This window comes from Strix aluco, chromosome 16 (genome assembly GCF_031877795.1).
Source record: "Strix aluco isolate bStrAlu1 chromosome 16, bStrAlu1.hap1, whole genome shotgun sequence".
Taxonomy (NCBI): domain Eukaryota; kingdom Metazoa; phylum Chordata; class Aves; order Strigiformes; family Strigidae; genus Strix; species Strix aluco.
In genome coordinates this window covers 18351567-18367111 of record NC_133946.1, presented here as the reverse complement: position 1 = coordinate 18367111, position 15545 = coordinate 18351567, and the positions used below count along the sequence as shown (strand labels likewise).

The 15545-nt window shown below is 43.0% G+C and overlaps 1 protein-coding gene across 13 annotated transcripts in view; it reads left to right on the top strand.

Moving 5' to 3' along the window:
- BRSK2 (BR serine/threonine kinase 2) overlaps window positions 1-15545 on the top strand; it is a 318986-nt gene that overhangs the window by 282349 nt on the left and 21092 nt on the right. For 9 of the 13 annotated variants that reach the window (XM_074842056.1, XM_074842055.1, XM_074842054.1 and 6 more), the window contains 5 exons: window positions 3534-4146; window positions 5285-5333; window positions 10061-10184; window positions 12129-12309; window positions 13005-13094. In XM_074842056.1, coding sequence (XP_074698157.1) covers window positions 3534-4146; window positions 5285-5333; window positions 10061-10184; window positions 12129-12309; window positions 13005-13094 — 1057 coding nt within the window. The remainder of the gene's footprint in view (window positions 1-3533; window positions 4147-5284; window positions 5334-10060; window positions 10185-12128; window positions 12310-13004; window positions 13095-15545) is intronic. The other 4 variants (XM_074842066.1, XM_074842064.1, XM_074842068.1 and 1 more) reach the window with 1 other exon arrangement.

Sequence of the window (15545 nt, the reverse complement as noted above, 5' to 3'; positions counted from 1 at the left end):
ATCAGGAACCATTTCACAGCTACCTTCAATCAGGTCACAGTAGAGCACCAAACCATGCTGGTTACAACCAACTTGATTCTGTTTGCCTCAGCATAGCTTGTGTTAGAAAGTCAGAGAAAATAAATTATACAAATTTGAGGCTAGCAAATCTAAAAGGAAAGTAAGAAGTTGACCAAGATGAGAAAAGAACACTCAAACCCCTGTATATAAGGTATATTCACATGGTATTCAATATACAGTCAACTAAATACTGATACTTGACTGATACTCAGCTAGTACAAAACATGCTTGATAGTACATCTGTTGCAAAGTTATTACAGCTTCTGAGTGCAATGACAGATGTTTCCCTTTCCTTGGTAACTTCTTTAGGGATAAGAGTGAGTGTTCCTACTGTCTGACAAGGTCAGCTTAGTCACTTCAAGAGTGAAGTCCTTACAAAAGTCTACACTTCATCAAGAAGTCTGTAGGGCTGTGGCAATCCATGTTACCTAATTGTCTAGCCCAGAGTCTTTGGAGGATTTCTATGTGCTTTTCATGATTTCATGAGAAGATCCCATCCCCCATTGGAAATGGATATATTCAGTGTGTTAGGGTATGGATACACCTATGGATCTACACTTAGATATATAAAGAGAACATCAGTATTCCAAGTATTTAAAATTCTGATTGCCCAGTAGTTGTGTGTAATTCTTATGCATAAAGACACACTGTTGGGTGTAAGTTTATAGGCTAGTAAAGCTTCCAACTCCTTGCTGAAACATATTCCGTGTTCCTACCAGTTCTTACCCTGTTTTGCAACTGGCATGAACGTGTTTGTGGTCTCCTCTGCATCTTAAACACGCCAGGAACCAGTGAAGATCCATTTCCTTGTTTCTGCACTGGGACTCCTGGATTTCAGAGAACGAAGCAGAGGTCTGAGAACTCTTACGCCACTGCAAAATGTACTGGAAAAGAGCATGGAAACAGTTTGGTGCACAAAATAAGCATCCGGTGCAGCAAACCTAAATCTTGATCTCATTAATTGATCTCTTGGGATCAATTTCTGACATCTCGGTAGGACTGCATCAAAGGATGACAGGATCTGCTCCATAGTTGCTGTATCTTACCATTATTACTTAACAGGCAGTTGATTAAATAGTCTTCAAAGGGATTTAGCAACCAGATGGCATTTTCAGCAGATCATAACGATATTAAGGCAGGTCAAATTTGAGGCTTAAAAGGAAATGTTGGAATAAAATTCATATTTTTTTTAAACGTCCTTACCTATGCTTTTAATAGCACCTTAGATTATTGAAAGAGGACATACTTTAAAAAGCAAATAATACATTTCACTGTACGCGCTGCTTAGGTTCAGTTCTACGAGGAATTGAATTCAACAGCAGCTGAGAGTTCTTAAATCTCACAAGATCTTGTTAATGGTGTTCCCCATTGCACCAGCTGAAATATAGACCTAATCTTGTTCTTTATTGCATTATTAAAAATGCGGTAATTAAGGGTGCACCTTCAGATTCTTAATGGCTTAAGAAGGAGTTGAATTTGACTTTGTTTCTTTCAAATTCGTTTCGCAAACCATCATACACATAAGATACAGAAATTGCGAGGAAACATTTACAATCAACAATCTTTGACTTTTATCCTTCGGTGTCATTTGCAAATCGTTAATAGTCAAATGCTGATAGTGACTTCCATAAATTCACCACTTTCCTCGTCTTTTCCCCTTTCTTTCTCATTGGTGATCAGAATTTACCAACATGGCAGACTTTAGTTCAACTTTATAATCCTAATAATAATAATACACATGTCTCAATGTAGTGATTTTCTTTTCATTTTGGTGGCCTAACACTAAGTTCTTTAAAGTAATTGCAAAACTTTGATGCAAACAATTTTAGGAATTAAGTCTATAATACATTTCTGCATTTTTTAAATATGGCAACACTGTGCTAATCCATCAAACCCAGAAAGTAAACTCACTAGTGAGTGTGCTTACTTGGGACTGAGATTTGAGGCATGGTTACATGTACATGGTATGTCTGGACAGTGCTTGATTACAGCTTTTAGGTGTTAAGAATGGATAATAATAAGAAGAATGGATAATAATAATAATGGTGATAATTTATAATAGGTACTATTTATAGAAATCAGAATTTGAGTGCAGACCAAAGCTAAAGATCTTGAGTAGTGATTTCTATTTTTACAATTCTGCCAATACTTGTAATCTAAGGTGTTAACAGCAGTGTTTTGTAAGGACATTCGTTTTGTTTTAAATGTGATTTTTTAGCTTGCTAATACCCCTTTAAAAGGCTTCTATCCTCCCAAGTCTGTGTATTGCTGTTTGCTGTCGACATGTGAATGGTTTCCCAAAATGCCTGTAACATGTGTAAATGTTCTTGTTTGGGGAAAAAAAAAAAATCATAATCCCATTTTTATAACTCAGTGGCAGATTATGAACTTTGGTTGTCTTTTTCTTTTTAAACTGTGTCTCACAAAACACCCCCCACCCCCTCCATAGAATTGGGACTTAATGGCAAATATTGCTGTGACTTTTTCGATGAGGGATGTTGCAGGAGAAGCATAAAGTCTGATGGGAAGTATCATCTCTTCCCGGATAAACAAATTTGCCAGGCCTCTGAAGTTTTTGCTGTAGCTGTTTACAAATCAAACACCAACCTGAGTTCATATTTTTCTCGTGGTGGTGTGTGCTCTGGAGCCTCCAAGCGAATGCTGAGCGGTTTAACCTTCCAGGCCAGGGGAGGAGAGTGGATGCCCACGTGGCATCACTCTCTCTGTTCCCCTATTTCTGCAATGGGTGGCTGCAACCGGGGTGTGCATTATCCAGAGTCAGGGGTAAAGAGGAAGGAAAGAGGTTCTGACTGGTGTGTGCAGTAACCTGTGTGTATCGCCTACCACTCCGTGTGTATCACACACCTGTTATGAGTTTCATCTCTCTGCTGGGTTTGCATATGGGCACTTGGAGCTGAAAGAGGTGGTCCCATTCTTGGCACATCTCAATTTGTCTGTGGCTTGAGTGGTTCTTCTTCCCCTTCCTCACCTCCCTACAGCATCGTGCTTCTCTCACTGCAGGGCAATCAGAACAATCCCAGAGAGATGGCATTTCTCTCTTCTTTTTTCTTGGTTACTTTCTTTCATTTTGGTTTGGTTTTTTTTTTTACTTTTCCTTTGTTTTACTTTTCTTTCTGTTGTTTTCCTTTGCTGACACGTGGTTGGTTAATATGATGAAGCCTGTTATGACACTGTTGTTCTTGCTGCTGCCGCTGCTGCTGTTGTTGATTATGCTGTGTTCCCAGCTAACTGCATGTCTTTTTTTTGTTTTTTGTTTGTTTGTTCGTTTTCGTTTCTTTGCAAAATCCCTCCCCCCCACTGCCCCTTCACCTCCATCTCTTGTGTCTCCTTGTGACATGGTGCATCTTTGTGACTCGGATGGATTTTATTCTGACTTTCCTTTCTCTGCTCGCCCGCTCTATGCGTATTTCACTGTTTTTGATGTGCATGGACACTCTGTGTCTGTCTCGTAGCCTATCAGAAAGTTCTTCATCCCCCCTCAGACCTCCGACCTCCCTTTCTCTCCCCGACCCCAAGTCTCCTTGGACCCTGATGCTTGTAGGAACGCCTCCAGGCCTGGACATGTACTCCAACCAAAGCCAGCACTTCAGCCCAACCCAAAGACGCAGACTTTGCCATCCAAGAGCAAATTGGCCGAAAAACCACTCCAGTCTACTAAATCCAACCCACTCCCTACCAGCAATACCAGCGCCCCCTCTTCCCAGAACACCCCTGTGCAGAACGCTCAGGGCCGCTCGCCTGCTGCCGGCTTTAACCCACAGCTGGCTGTTCCTAAAGTGCAGACCAACCCTATGTCTCCTGTTAGATTGCTCCCTTCTAGTACTGACCCAAGCACCAAATCTATCCCCATCATACAGGTCACCCCTCACCCCTCTCCAAGGGGAAGTCCCCTCCCTACCCCCAAGGGGACACCTGTCCATACGCCAAAGGAGAGCCCAGCAGGCACACCCAACCCAACACCACCATCCAGCCCCAGCATTGGAGGAATGCCATGGAGGACACGGCTCAACTCAATCAAGAATAGTTTCCTGGGGTCTCCTCGCTTCCATCGCAGGAAATTGCAAGGTGAGTACTCACCCAGACGGATAAGGTGGTTCTGGTTTAGGCAGACATTCAGCAGCAAGTTGATACCTCTCTGTGGCTCTGCAAATTTCCTGTACTGAGGACTGAATATTGGTATTGAAAATGGGAGTGATGGCATCAGCCAGCCCTAACCCAGGGCACGTGCGCAGGCTCTGTCATGCCACTGCACCTGCTCCAACAGCATCTCCTGAGCCCTGTTCACACTCTAGTCATACAGCTCTTACCCTCCCTGTTGTGGCTCTTAGAACACAAGAAAATTTTATCTTCAGCTTCTCTGCTCGTTTTCTCAGCAAATCTAGAACTCTGCCGGTTCCCCTATGGCTGTACTTGGCTGCCTCTCCACAGCCCCAGGCTTAACCTTCTGCTGAAAAAAGATAGCCAGTGGCAATAGGCTGAAATTGTCCTGAGCACAGCTTGTTTGAACTTGTTAATGCTTTTTTCACCTCTTCTGCTAATTGATGTAAAAATCTCCTTAATACAATCAGTGGTTTCATATCTGCTGGCCGGTTTCAGTTTTCAGAGTCTCTAGAGTGTTGAGATGTGCAAAATTTTCCTCTTCAAGCTCCAGGTGGCTTTTTGCATTCAGGCAAAGTCACATGCATTATCCTCAGATGTCAGCAGCAGCTATCCCAACACCCAGTGGCTTTACAGGGTACTAGGATGTGATCCCATGGGAAAGGAGGATTACAGCCATGAAAGGGTTAGATTTTGAACTGTGATGGTCAGGGACATTGTCTCTGAGATGGTCAGAGAGCTGCAGAGAATTGCAGCAGTGGCTGAGCTGCATCCAACTGGGCTTTGAAGCAATTGTAGAGCAACCAAACTGGCATGGTGTTTGGGTGTGAACCAGAAAGCATTGAAGCCAGTGCAAGGTTACATAATGATTTAAGGAAGAGTAGGGTGAGCCTTGAAATGCAGCACTTGATTAGATACAGTGGCCTAGAGACATACGACCAGTGTTCAAGTGTCATGACAGAACTAGTCTGCAGAAGCAGTGGGCAAATGCAAGAGGGCGTAATGCCAGAATTGTTTTGTTGATATACAAGCAGAAAATGGAAGGTGTACTGAATCATCCATTTCTTTTCTCCCTCCCTCTCTGTGGCTGTGTGCGCATGGGCAGTACCTACACCAGAGGAGATGTCTAATTTAACCCCGGAATCATCCCCAGAGTGAGTAATTTGCCAGTATACTACTTTTTTGCCCTGCATACCAATGTCATTTCCTTGCCTGAATGTCATAGGGTGACATATTCTGGATCAGTATCTGACTGTAACCTGTTATCCTGTGAGTGGGATAGAGATGTGAAATGGTTCTTCTGCTGAGGACCCTGGATAAAATCTGTACCTCAGTAATAACAGTGGAGTCAACATGTGATGAAACAATCTCCCAGTAACCACCTCATTTTTTCGTGACTTGCTGAATTTACTAGGTTTGTAACATGCTCCTTGTCCCTTCTTTCATGTGGTTGTCAAGCTGATCACTCTTGGGGAGTGGAGAGGATAATCAGTGGCTTGTACTGGCACTAACTATGCACTAAAAAGTCTTCCTCTTAGAACAGGGGAGTTTGCCTCCTCAGGATAACATGCAGAAGCTTCTGCTAAGATAATTCAGAAGAATCTTTGGCTGTGATAGTAAACGCAGTGTTAATTCTAGGCAGCAGCACTGGGACATGTAGAAGCTGTTTCATATTCACCAGACTCATTCCTAAAAGTCAGTGTACATTTCAACCATTTCACTGCACAAATGTGCGTCACTGCATGGCAGGATTGGAAGTCCCTGCCAGAGAGTGCTGCTCCAAACACTTCCTGATATATGCAACAGATGCCAAATTATTGCTTTTTATTTTCACAGCTTGTGTTTGTGCACCCAATGCCCATAGACTTACCCTGCCAACCAAGGCAATTTGGCCTTTTGTCAAGATACTTGGGTGAAATATTCATGAGTCATAGATGGAAATTTTGGGCCCAAAGTTTTGTGATTGGTGACAATGGTATTGCCTTAACAACTTTCCCCAGACCTGGCATTTACCTGGTGTAAGATGGGCACTCTGTATCTCATGCTGCAGAATGGAGAGGGATAAAGACTTCAGGAGAGGGAGAAGTAGGGAATAGTAAAGGTTAGTAAAAGAAATCCAGGAAGAAAAATGGAATAAATTGTGTTTTCAACACTTTGGAGCATTTACGAATAGAGAGGCATGAGAGAATTTCATAAAATGAACGCATCCTTATCAAAGAAATATATGATACTCTCATCTCAAATGTTTTTAAGGCCATTGAAGCAGAAAACCTTCAGAATTAAATTTCTCCTCTCCTCTTCATGCATGTATGTTGGTGGAAGTTTTTCTGTTAATTTATTGCCTTCTCTGCTTCCCACTCACTCTTTAAAAGCTGGTATGGAGAAGTAGTGCCTATCATTTCAGGCAGTTTGGATGCAAGTCAAAGCCTAAGGCCCTTTTTTCTTTTTCTGTATAATTGCCAAATTAATGAGTTCAATTGGACTGCACCCTGCAGTAAACATAATAAAAGTCATAAAAAATAATGAACTGGATTATATTTTAACGATAGATGTCTTGTTGCTCAGTGCCCACTTCCACGTCTTATTTTTTCTAGTATTTTCTTCCTTTCTGTAAGAAATAAGATATCCTTATCACGAGCTGTATTGACCTCATGGGTTGAGCAATAAATACATGTCCTTGCTCTGTTACAGCAATGACTGCTATTCATTTAACAAACCTGATGATTAGGTAATACACTTTGACATGTCTGGGTAATGATATTCTTTCTCATATGAAAAAGTCCTAGAAAACGTGTTAGGGATGACATTTAAAGAGACATAGCTCCAGCTGCTTTAAACCTGCAAAGCTCCATTTGCTTGAGTGGAAATGCTGTTATTTATGCCAAGCAGGTAAACCTCTGGAGGTTATAGATCCATGCACTCAGGGACAAATAGTGAGGCTCTCCAGAAGGCGATGCAGTCAGACACTCCAAAAGTAGGAAGAGGCAACCTTATAGCAGTGAGCAATTCAGTGTGAAGTAATAAAGCACCAGCCTCCATTTTCATGCTAATCTATTTGCTTTTTCATCAGCTGGACACCTGATTAGGTTCCCTAGAGTAATCTACACACCCAGCCTCCCACACATACCTCCTATCTCCCTCCCCCTTAGGTGGTTTGCCATGACAAGAGAAGATTGTTAATTTTAAGTACACTTTTTACTGCTTACAGCCTGATCTTGTGAGATTCTAGAGCACCTCACTCAGGGTGCTGAGGATCCTTGATTCATACCCATTTTATCCCAAGTTAGTAGCACTTAATACCTTCTGAGAGGAGGGTAACCTTTATTGTGTCATTTTACTCCAAAGCTGCCCCCTCTTCTTCACTGGGCCTATTGCCCGGGTGTATGAGCACAGCTAGTTCTGCTGATTTCGGGGAGAAAAGCCAGTGCATGTGTGCTATGTCTTGATTCTGTTCTTTCCAGAAACAGGAGAGGCCACTGGCATCTATTCCATCTTATGCGACAGCAGCAAAATAATTTAGTGAATTCCAGTGATTTACAAGCTGGAGCATAGCCCTGGCTACCAGTGAATCTTCCAGAGTCAGTGTTACTGACGATAACCTTGCCGAATAAAAGAGCCCAGCTGGACTCTGGAGACTCAAGGCCAACCTTCCAAGCTGAACAGGAGAAAAGTCACACTCCCTGTGTGCTGGGGCCCTTTCAACCTGTGCTTGTTAAGAGACCTATAAATGAAGGACCAACAAAACCGTTAATGAAAATACAAAAATGAAAAGCCGTATTTTAACATGGCAGACCTGCAATTAAATATGCACACTTTTTCCAGGCCCAGCTTCCATGTGTGACATAACCCTGGGCCCCTGGAGTCCATATAGCCAACGCCAGTTCAGATTATGATACATACGAGCCTAAGACAACCAGCCGTTTTAGATGGATAACCAGGTGCTAATTTACTAATGAGCGTAGACCCTTTACATGCAGGGAGCTATTGCCCCAGCTCTCCAGGGGCTTGCGGAGTTGTTATGGTGTGTGCGAGACACATGAGCTAATTAGTATGTAATTTCCTTTCACACTCTAACCCTGGCTCCTTAACGACCCATTTAAATGAGAGGCCCTTTCTTTACTGCTCCCTATGCTAATCTCTGGCTCGCTGGCTTAGTTACAGCTGCCTATGAATATTTGAGGGAGTGACAGTTTTCCAGCCCACTTTAATTGAGTGGGGGGCACTGGTTTACCAAATTGCAAGTGAATCTTTCTGTACTCTTTTTTTTGGTTGCCTGCAGTAAGTAGAAGCAAATGATTATTTGCACAGCTGAGCAGTCTTCCAGTTGTGGTCTTTCTGCTGTGTGCATTAAATGGCCGGTGAGATGACAGTTGGGTGATTCATGAAGCACTCTGGAATGGGGAATGAGTGCAAATTGGTGGACACTGCTGAGGTCAAGCTTTGTTCTTTATCCTGAAAGTCTAGACTTCAGATTAGTTTCCTAGTTTGCTCCTCTCTCTCCTAGTCTCTACCCGTCCTCATTCTGCCTCAGCCTGAGTCTTTGCCACGGAAAGTGAATCTACTAATAACTCTCCCCAGCTGTTTATGGCTTTGCTGGAAAGCTGCTGTTCAGTAATCCTTTTTGCAGATGGCTCTCCTTGTCTGGAGAGGTTGTCGTCTTCCACTGAGTGGTGAATGTCCGCCAAAACAACTGAAAGCCTATTGCTTGCCATCCTGCAAACTGGACTTGTCATGGCATTATAAAGTAGCCTGTGGAGGAAAATAACAGCAGTCTCTTGGTGGCAGGTCTTTTCTTTTCTGACATTTTTATGCTAAATTCTTCCCTACTAGAATATGGCTGATTTCAGTGGAATTTTCCCTGGGTCCAGGTTGGTCCAGCAATTTTTCGGCTGTATCTCATGGCTGACAGCATCTTCCCTCCCCTCAAAACCGCACCTGTCAGAGGTGCTACCTTCAAGTTCTGGGTAGTGTGTCTCCCAATGACTTTCATGTCCCTGCATTTTTCCTTTAGCCTGTGTAACTTAAAAGGGAATGTCAACAAAATGCATTGAGGTGGTGAAACAATAAGCAAAGTCAAACATTTGCTGATACGATCAGTGTGAAAAAACAGAGCAATTTCATCACGAAACCACCATCTGATGCTGAAAGGAACTGGGAAGTTGGACTGCTGTCAGTGGAAAGCCTGAACTGTGTTTTGCGTGGTGTTGATATCTTCTCTCTTAGTACTGAAAATTCATTCCTTTGTAGGATGGCCAGAGTTCACTCATTAGACGCCCTGAATGGGACTAATGAATGGGACAGTCTTTGTCCTGGCCCTCTGCGTAAGAGTGGATTTCACTCAGTGAGAGATTGGAGGTCCAGTGAAACCTACAGCTTGCTTTAAAAAGCAAGATCCTGTGATTGCACTGTCAGCCCAACAGGAAACCTTCAGAAAAGGAACTTTCCAAGTCCTAGAACACCAAAGGGGTTGAAATTGAGTGGGAAGAAACTTAAATCCCTGTTTTACCAGCATCCGCATATTGTCACAAGAAACAGAGATATCCCTGGAGACAAACCACAAATGTGTCCCCTGGCTTATATGCACTTTATGTATGCAGTATTAATTGGTATATTGGCTCAGTCAAAAGAGTTACCATGACTCCTGATTTTTCACTGCTGGGGACACATGCTGCCAGAATAACACTGTGTGGTCCATCATTTTAATAGTTTTCACAAAGTGAAATGTTCTGGGTGTTCTCTGACACTGTTTTCCACTTACTATTAGTAATAATATCACATCTGGAGTGTTATTAAAACTTCCTTGTGTGTTTTTTAGTATTTTTTTCTAGCTGGGGTTAGGTACTCAATATTCTAAACCATCTCTTTCTTTTCATCATGTCAGGCTTGCCAAAAAATCCTGGTTCGGTAACTTCATCAACTTGGAGAAAGAAGAACAGATTTTTGTGGTCATTAAGGACAAACCACTAAGCTCCATTAAGGCTGATATTGTCCACGCTTTCCTCTCGGTAAGTCACCCCAGCTGGCTCTTGGAGGCATTGCTCCCTGCTCAGTTCCAGGCCTCCTTGCGCCATACGTTACTGGGCAGGGTCTCTGCTCCTTCAAATGGATCCTCTGTGGATTTAATTTATGTTGATTCTGGCCTCCACTGGACACTGTCTGAATTTCTAACTGTAGATAATAGTCTCTAAGGTGAGAAAAGATTTCAGCCTTCCTGGCAGGGTCTCCAGGTTGTCAGTGCTTGGAATATCACTGCAGTTAGAGCACACTGCTTGGTGCGGTATCGATGGTGATTTGCTGCTTTGTCAAACTAACATTACAGTCACTGTCTGGGCATCAGATTGGGTCCCCTCTGCTGGGAATGCCCTCCACCACCTCAGTCAGACAAAAATCCTGGCTCACATCTGCATTCGTTACTTTAAATCTCCTCTTCAATGCTGTATGGCGGGAAGAAGGGAAATTTCCTCTGGTGACCGGAGTATCAGTTGTTGCAGATGCCATTTATTTACAGTCTAAGAAAGCAGAGGGAAATTGTAATTTTTGTCCTATAGAAAGTCCTTATTCTCACTGTCTGAAAGTACCAATGAAGAAAAAGTACAATTTTTGAGAGATTTTTCAGTTCAAGGTAGTTGACAACATAATTAGACTTTTTTTCAATAGAATTAAGAGAAGGAGACTTAATTTCTTACATCGTTTGTTGAACTGATATTGTTTTCCACAAAATACTGCACTCCTTTTTAGTCTCTGTGATGCTGCAATGACTTTCTTCCAAAAAACCAGCCATAACTGTACAAGCATAGAAAGAGCAAGTGCAGTATAGTAGCATGCATCAGACACTGGTATGCAGCTCAGATTGGTTGGAAGCAGCCATGTTACTATATCCATTTCATGCATTTAGCTGTGCTTGTGGGTTTTTATTGCGCCGTAGTGTGCACTACTGTCTCTATTGGTGGTCCTGTGCGTACCCCACATGTGTGGGTTGAGGTGTGATGTAGTGATTTGTGTGCAAACCCTATGAATCATCTCTTACAGCCAACTTCAAACTTAAATGCATTGTCACAGCCTGCTAAGTAAGTCCGTAACGTCAGCTTCTCAAAGAACTCATCTTCATTTTTCCTCCTAAATTAGAGGCCAGATTTCCAAGTGGTTTGGTTTATTTTTTTTTTAATCTGGTCCTTTATGAAGCAATAAACAGAATGCGAGTATGTTAAATTTTGGGAAGGTATGTTAAACCTTTTGGCAAGGTTACTGCTTGAAAATTAGGCAGTTATGAAATTCTACCACGGGTCTGAAGATACAGATATTGGATGATACCAGAAAGCTTCTCAGAATTCTTTTACATATTGATAGGAGTTGTGGTTTGCATAAGTTATTTGCAGGCACGCTTTCCCTGTGGATATCCCAGGCACTTGTCTAAGTGTCCACTCCACATCCTGATGTCTATTTGATATCATAGAATCACCAAACACTTGAGGTTGGAAAGGACTTCAGGAAGTGTCCTGCTCAAAACAGGATTGGCTGTGAAATCAGACCAGGCTACTCAGGGGGTTTTGTATATCCAGTCTTACATCCCACTGACTTTTATGCCCCTTCCCTTAATATCAGCTTTCACTCAGCAAAAGGCATTTCTCAAAATGATGAGTAGGAAAAGAAAGACTGAGTGTATGAAGTGGTGCAACATGTATAAATTTATAAGCATGCTGGGTATTCCACCAATAGTCAACCTTTAGATTTAGGTCAGTCCTGTAAGGAGCAGTGCATTCTTCTGTGGTGCCAAGCAACCTATACTCTTACTGATTTCAGAAGAACACTGTACGTTACAAATTCAAGTCCAGAAGTAAATCCGGCAGATCTTACCCACTCTGGAAATGTGTATTGTTCTAAATCGAATTTTGCAGTTTTGTTCCCTTTGTGCTCTGGTTCTACTGTCTCCTTCTACTGACCTGTTTCAGATTCCAAGCCTCAGTCACAGCGTCATCTCACAGACAAGTTTCCGTGCAGAATACAAGTCCACAGGAGGTCCTGCTGTTTTCCAGAAGCCAGTGAAGTTCCAAGTGGACATAACATACACAGAAGGGGGAGAGGCGCAGAAGGAGAACGGGATCTATTCTGTCACTTTCACACTCTTATCAGGTAACCATGGCAAAGCTGTAAAATGGGTACAAGCTGGTTTTGTCCTTGCTGATATAGAGGCCTGCCAAGAGAGCTCTGCCAGGGGAAAGAATGTAACTGTCTTGACCTCAGGGCAAAATTCAGATGGGGCAAGGAGGACATCAGGAACAAAAATGGTGTTGGTAGTGATGGAAGTGCTGGGAGGGAAAGAGATTCCCAAAGAGGTGAGGCTGCCACCACCATGATTAGTGCTAAAACGGCTGCTCTCTGCATCAGATTTGAAGCATCTCCCTGTACTGTCTCGTTGTTTCACTCAAAGGTCTCAGTGTCTCAGCTGGGCACTTTGAGGCCACTGATTTCTTCCTTCTGACAGAAACATGCAATCACCCTTCTCTTCTGGGTGGCCACATGCCCACCACAGGGTTTAAACAAGCAAACAAAACCCCCACACACACCTTTTTTGTCTTTACAAAAGGAGCCCAGAAGCCATCCTTCCTCCTGTTAAGGCCAGCACACCACAGTCCTTATTAACATGGGGGCTGCGTAATAGTGCCTCAAAGCCGTGCCTTTGGCTGAAGGGCAGATACACTGTCAATGCACTCCTGGGGACAAGACTGAAGGGAAGATGCTTGTGGTCCTTCCCCTCCAGCCTGGGTTGTATGAGGATTCGGCTCCCCCTCCTCTCACAGCCATTTGTGCCTCTTCTCTCCTCACAGGTCCAAGCCGTCGTTTTAAGAGGGTAGTAGAAACCATTCAGGCACAGTTGTTAAGCACACATGACCAGCCTTCAGTGCAGCAGTTATCAGGTAAGTGGTTTCTACTGTTGAGCACCTTGCTTCAGCAGGGACAGGAAGGTGAAGTGCCTCTTGGTACCAGGAGGCTCAGGGGGACCATCCCTCTGATTACAGCAAGAAATAAGCTCCATTCAGACAGAGCAGTAACTCCCCGCACCCACCCTACTCCTCCCTCTCTCATTCCCACTCCAGTGCTCCCAGTGCATTCCCCAGTTGAACAGCTTCTGCCCACCTCCCGCCCAAAGAGCCATTTGCCCACTTCTCCATCAAAAACTGCATCATCAGTAGATCTTCCCGATTTTCTCCAGATCCAAAATCTCCCAGAATAGGGACACGCTCTAGAAGATACCTGATTTTCAAACCCTTCAGGCATGCTTTAGAAACCTCCAACTTCAGAGGGTCCCAGAACAAAGTTGAGAGCTACTTTAAACTTAGCCGTTAAGAGGAGCATTTTCAGATGGTCAGAAGGTGGCTAATAGTTTCCAGTAGTGTGATCAAATTCTTGGCCCAATACTGTTGTAGCACAGATCGTATACTAAGGTTCTGCAGAACTATGTTTTATCTATTTTTAAAGTAAACTTCAATTCCTCATGGTGGTAAAGAAAGCCTTAGGTGTGTGACCCTGTGCAATGACATAAAACTGAATCTGCAGGCAGCCTGAACTGATAATACAGAAACTGGCCTCATCCCACCACATGTAGCAGATGTTCACTCTGAACACTAGTGGTGACACACACACAGAAAAAATATCAGTGTTAACTCTTCTAGCCTTTAAAAGGACAGAACAAAGAAGAAGGTGAAAACTGAAAACTTAAGGAAGCTTAGCTATTGGGAGTGCTTCAGGGAAGGAAAAATGAGGAGAAGCAGAAAGAATGTACAGACACAGGGAAGAAATAGGAGCAAGGCAGAGAGCAGAGGCTGCAGGAAGAAGACAAAGGTGTAGGAGGAGTGGGAAGAATTTTCCCACTGTATGATGATGAAAAGATAGTAACTAAATATAATATGTAAGAGCCAAATTCTGTGCTTGACCTTTGTCTGAACAAGCCAAGACAAAAGTCGGGGAGTGAAGCTGGCATTGCATCCTGCAGTTACATCCCAGATGTCCTTGGCTCATTGCACATATGGGTTACATCCTTCTGGTCTAACAGTGTGGCTTTAACAGCTGAAGATAAAATAACTCCATCTAGAAGAGTGTATGCTTACTACATGATGGAGAATTGTGCTCCATTCAGGAAATACTATTTTCCAGTTTGCTTTTGCCCTCCAGCACTGCCTCACCTTCTGCATACTGGATCACAGGGGTGCCCAGCACATGGGTTATCTTGTTAGGAAACAGGAAAGGTGAGGATACTAGAACTATGGTTGATTCAGGTTTTTGCTGTCTGGACTTTTGAAATTAAATCAAACTCAAGGAAGCAGCCAGAATTTTCTGCCAGCCCTTCCTCTTGGGAAATGATGGGGCCAAGTGGGAGTGAGGGGAATTAGATAGAAAAGCATCCTTTAAGTCTGGTTCATGACTTTAAGTCATGTTCATGCTGCATGAACAATGCTCAAGCATTCCTTGTTTCTTAGGGAAAGAAGTGTACCCTTATGTTGTGGTGAGGAAAAAACTGTTAAAAAAGTAAATAACGTGGTGATCTCTCTTAACTTCTTCACCCTAGTATGTGCTAGCTACTGAGGTTCTCTAGAAAGACTTGGACCCTGTTGCACACTTGCATGTGAAGCAGGATATCTCCCTAAGAAAGTCATATTATAGCAGGAATAAACCCCATTGATCTGACTAAGGTTCAGGGAGATGTCTAGGCAAACTGTGCTGTGAGAAATGTGTCTGACTTACAGTTTTGCTCTGGTTCTGGAATGGAGAAATTGTGTAAGAGATGCAGAATGTCTTTCTACTGCTTAAAGCTACATGAGAGCATGTCATTCTAGCAGGGAAAACCCAGCCTGATCTTTAACATGCAGTGGAACGGATAACTCCACATGGAGCAAAACCAACATGAATGGTCTCTTGAAACTTAAAAATGAGAATTCCCTCATCCAGGGAGTTATCCAGGCAAGACAGCTCATGAGAGAGGGGGTACCTGATCAGGAATATGCAAGTGTCTTGAAAAAGGGAGAAGTAATTCAACATGAAAAATTTAGGATTGAGCAGAGTACAAGGAAAAGAGAAAAGGAAGGGGGAAAAAGGATTGTTACCAAGAAGAGACAACCTGTACATCAAAGTAGAAGCCGTGTGGTTCACATCCCCAGCCAGTGAGAGAGTGAGGGGAAATAAAGTGATAAAGGGACAGAAAGAGTTCACATTCAGCACCTTGCTTAGCTGGGTGGCTGTGGTTGGGAAGATGTGTGCAAGAGCTTCCTAGAAATTGCTGTGGAATTCCTCGGCATTTCTCACTAGAAACAAGGCAAAGTCTTCTCTGTTTTTCTTCTTCTCCCATATTCCCAGCCCTGAACACCTCACAG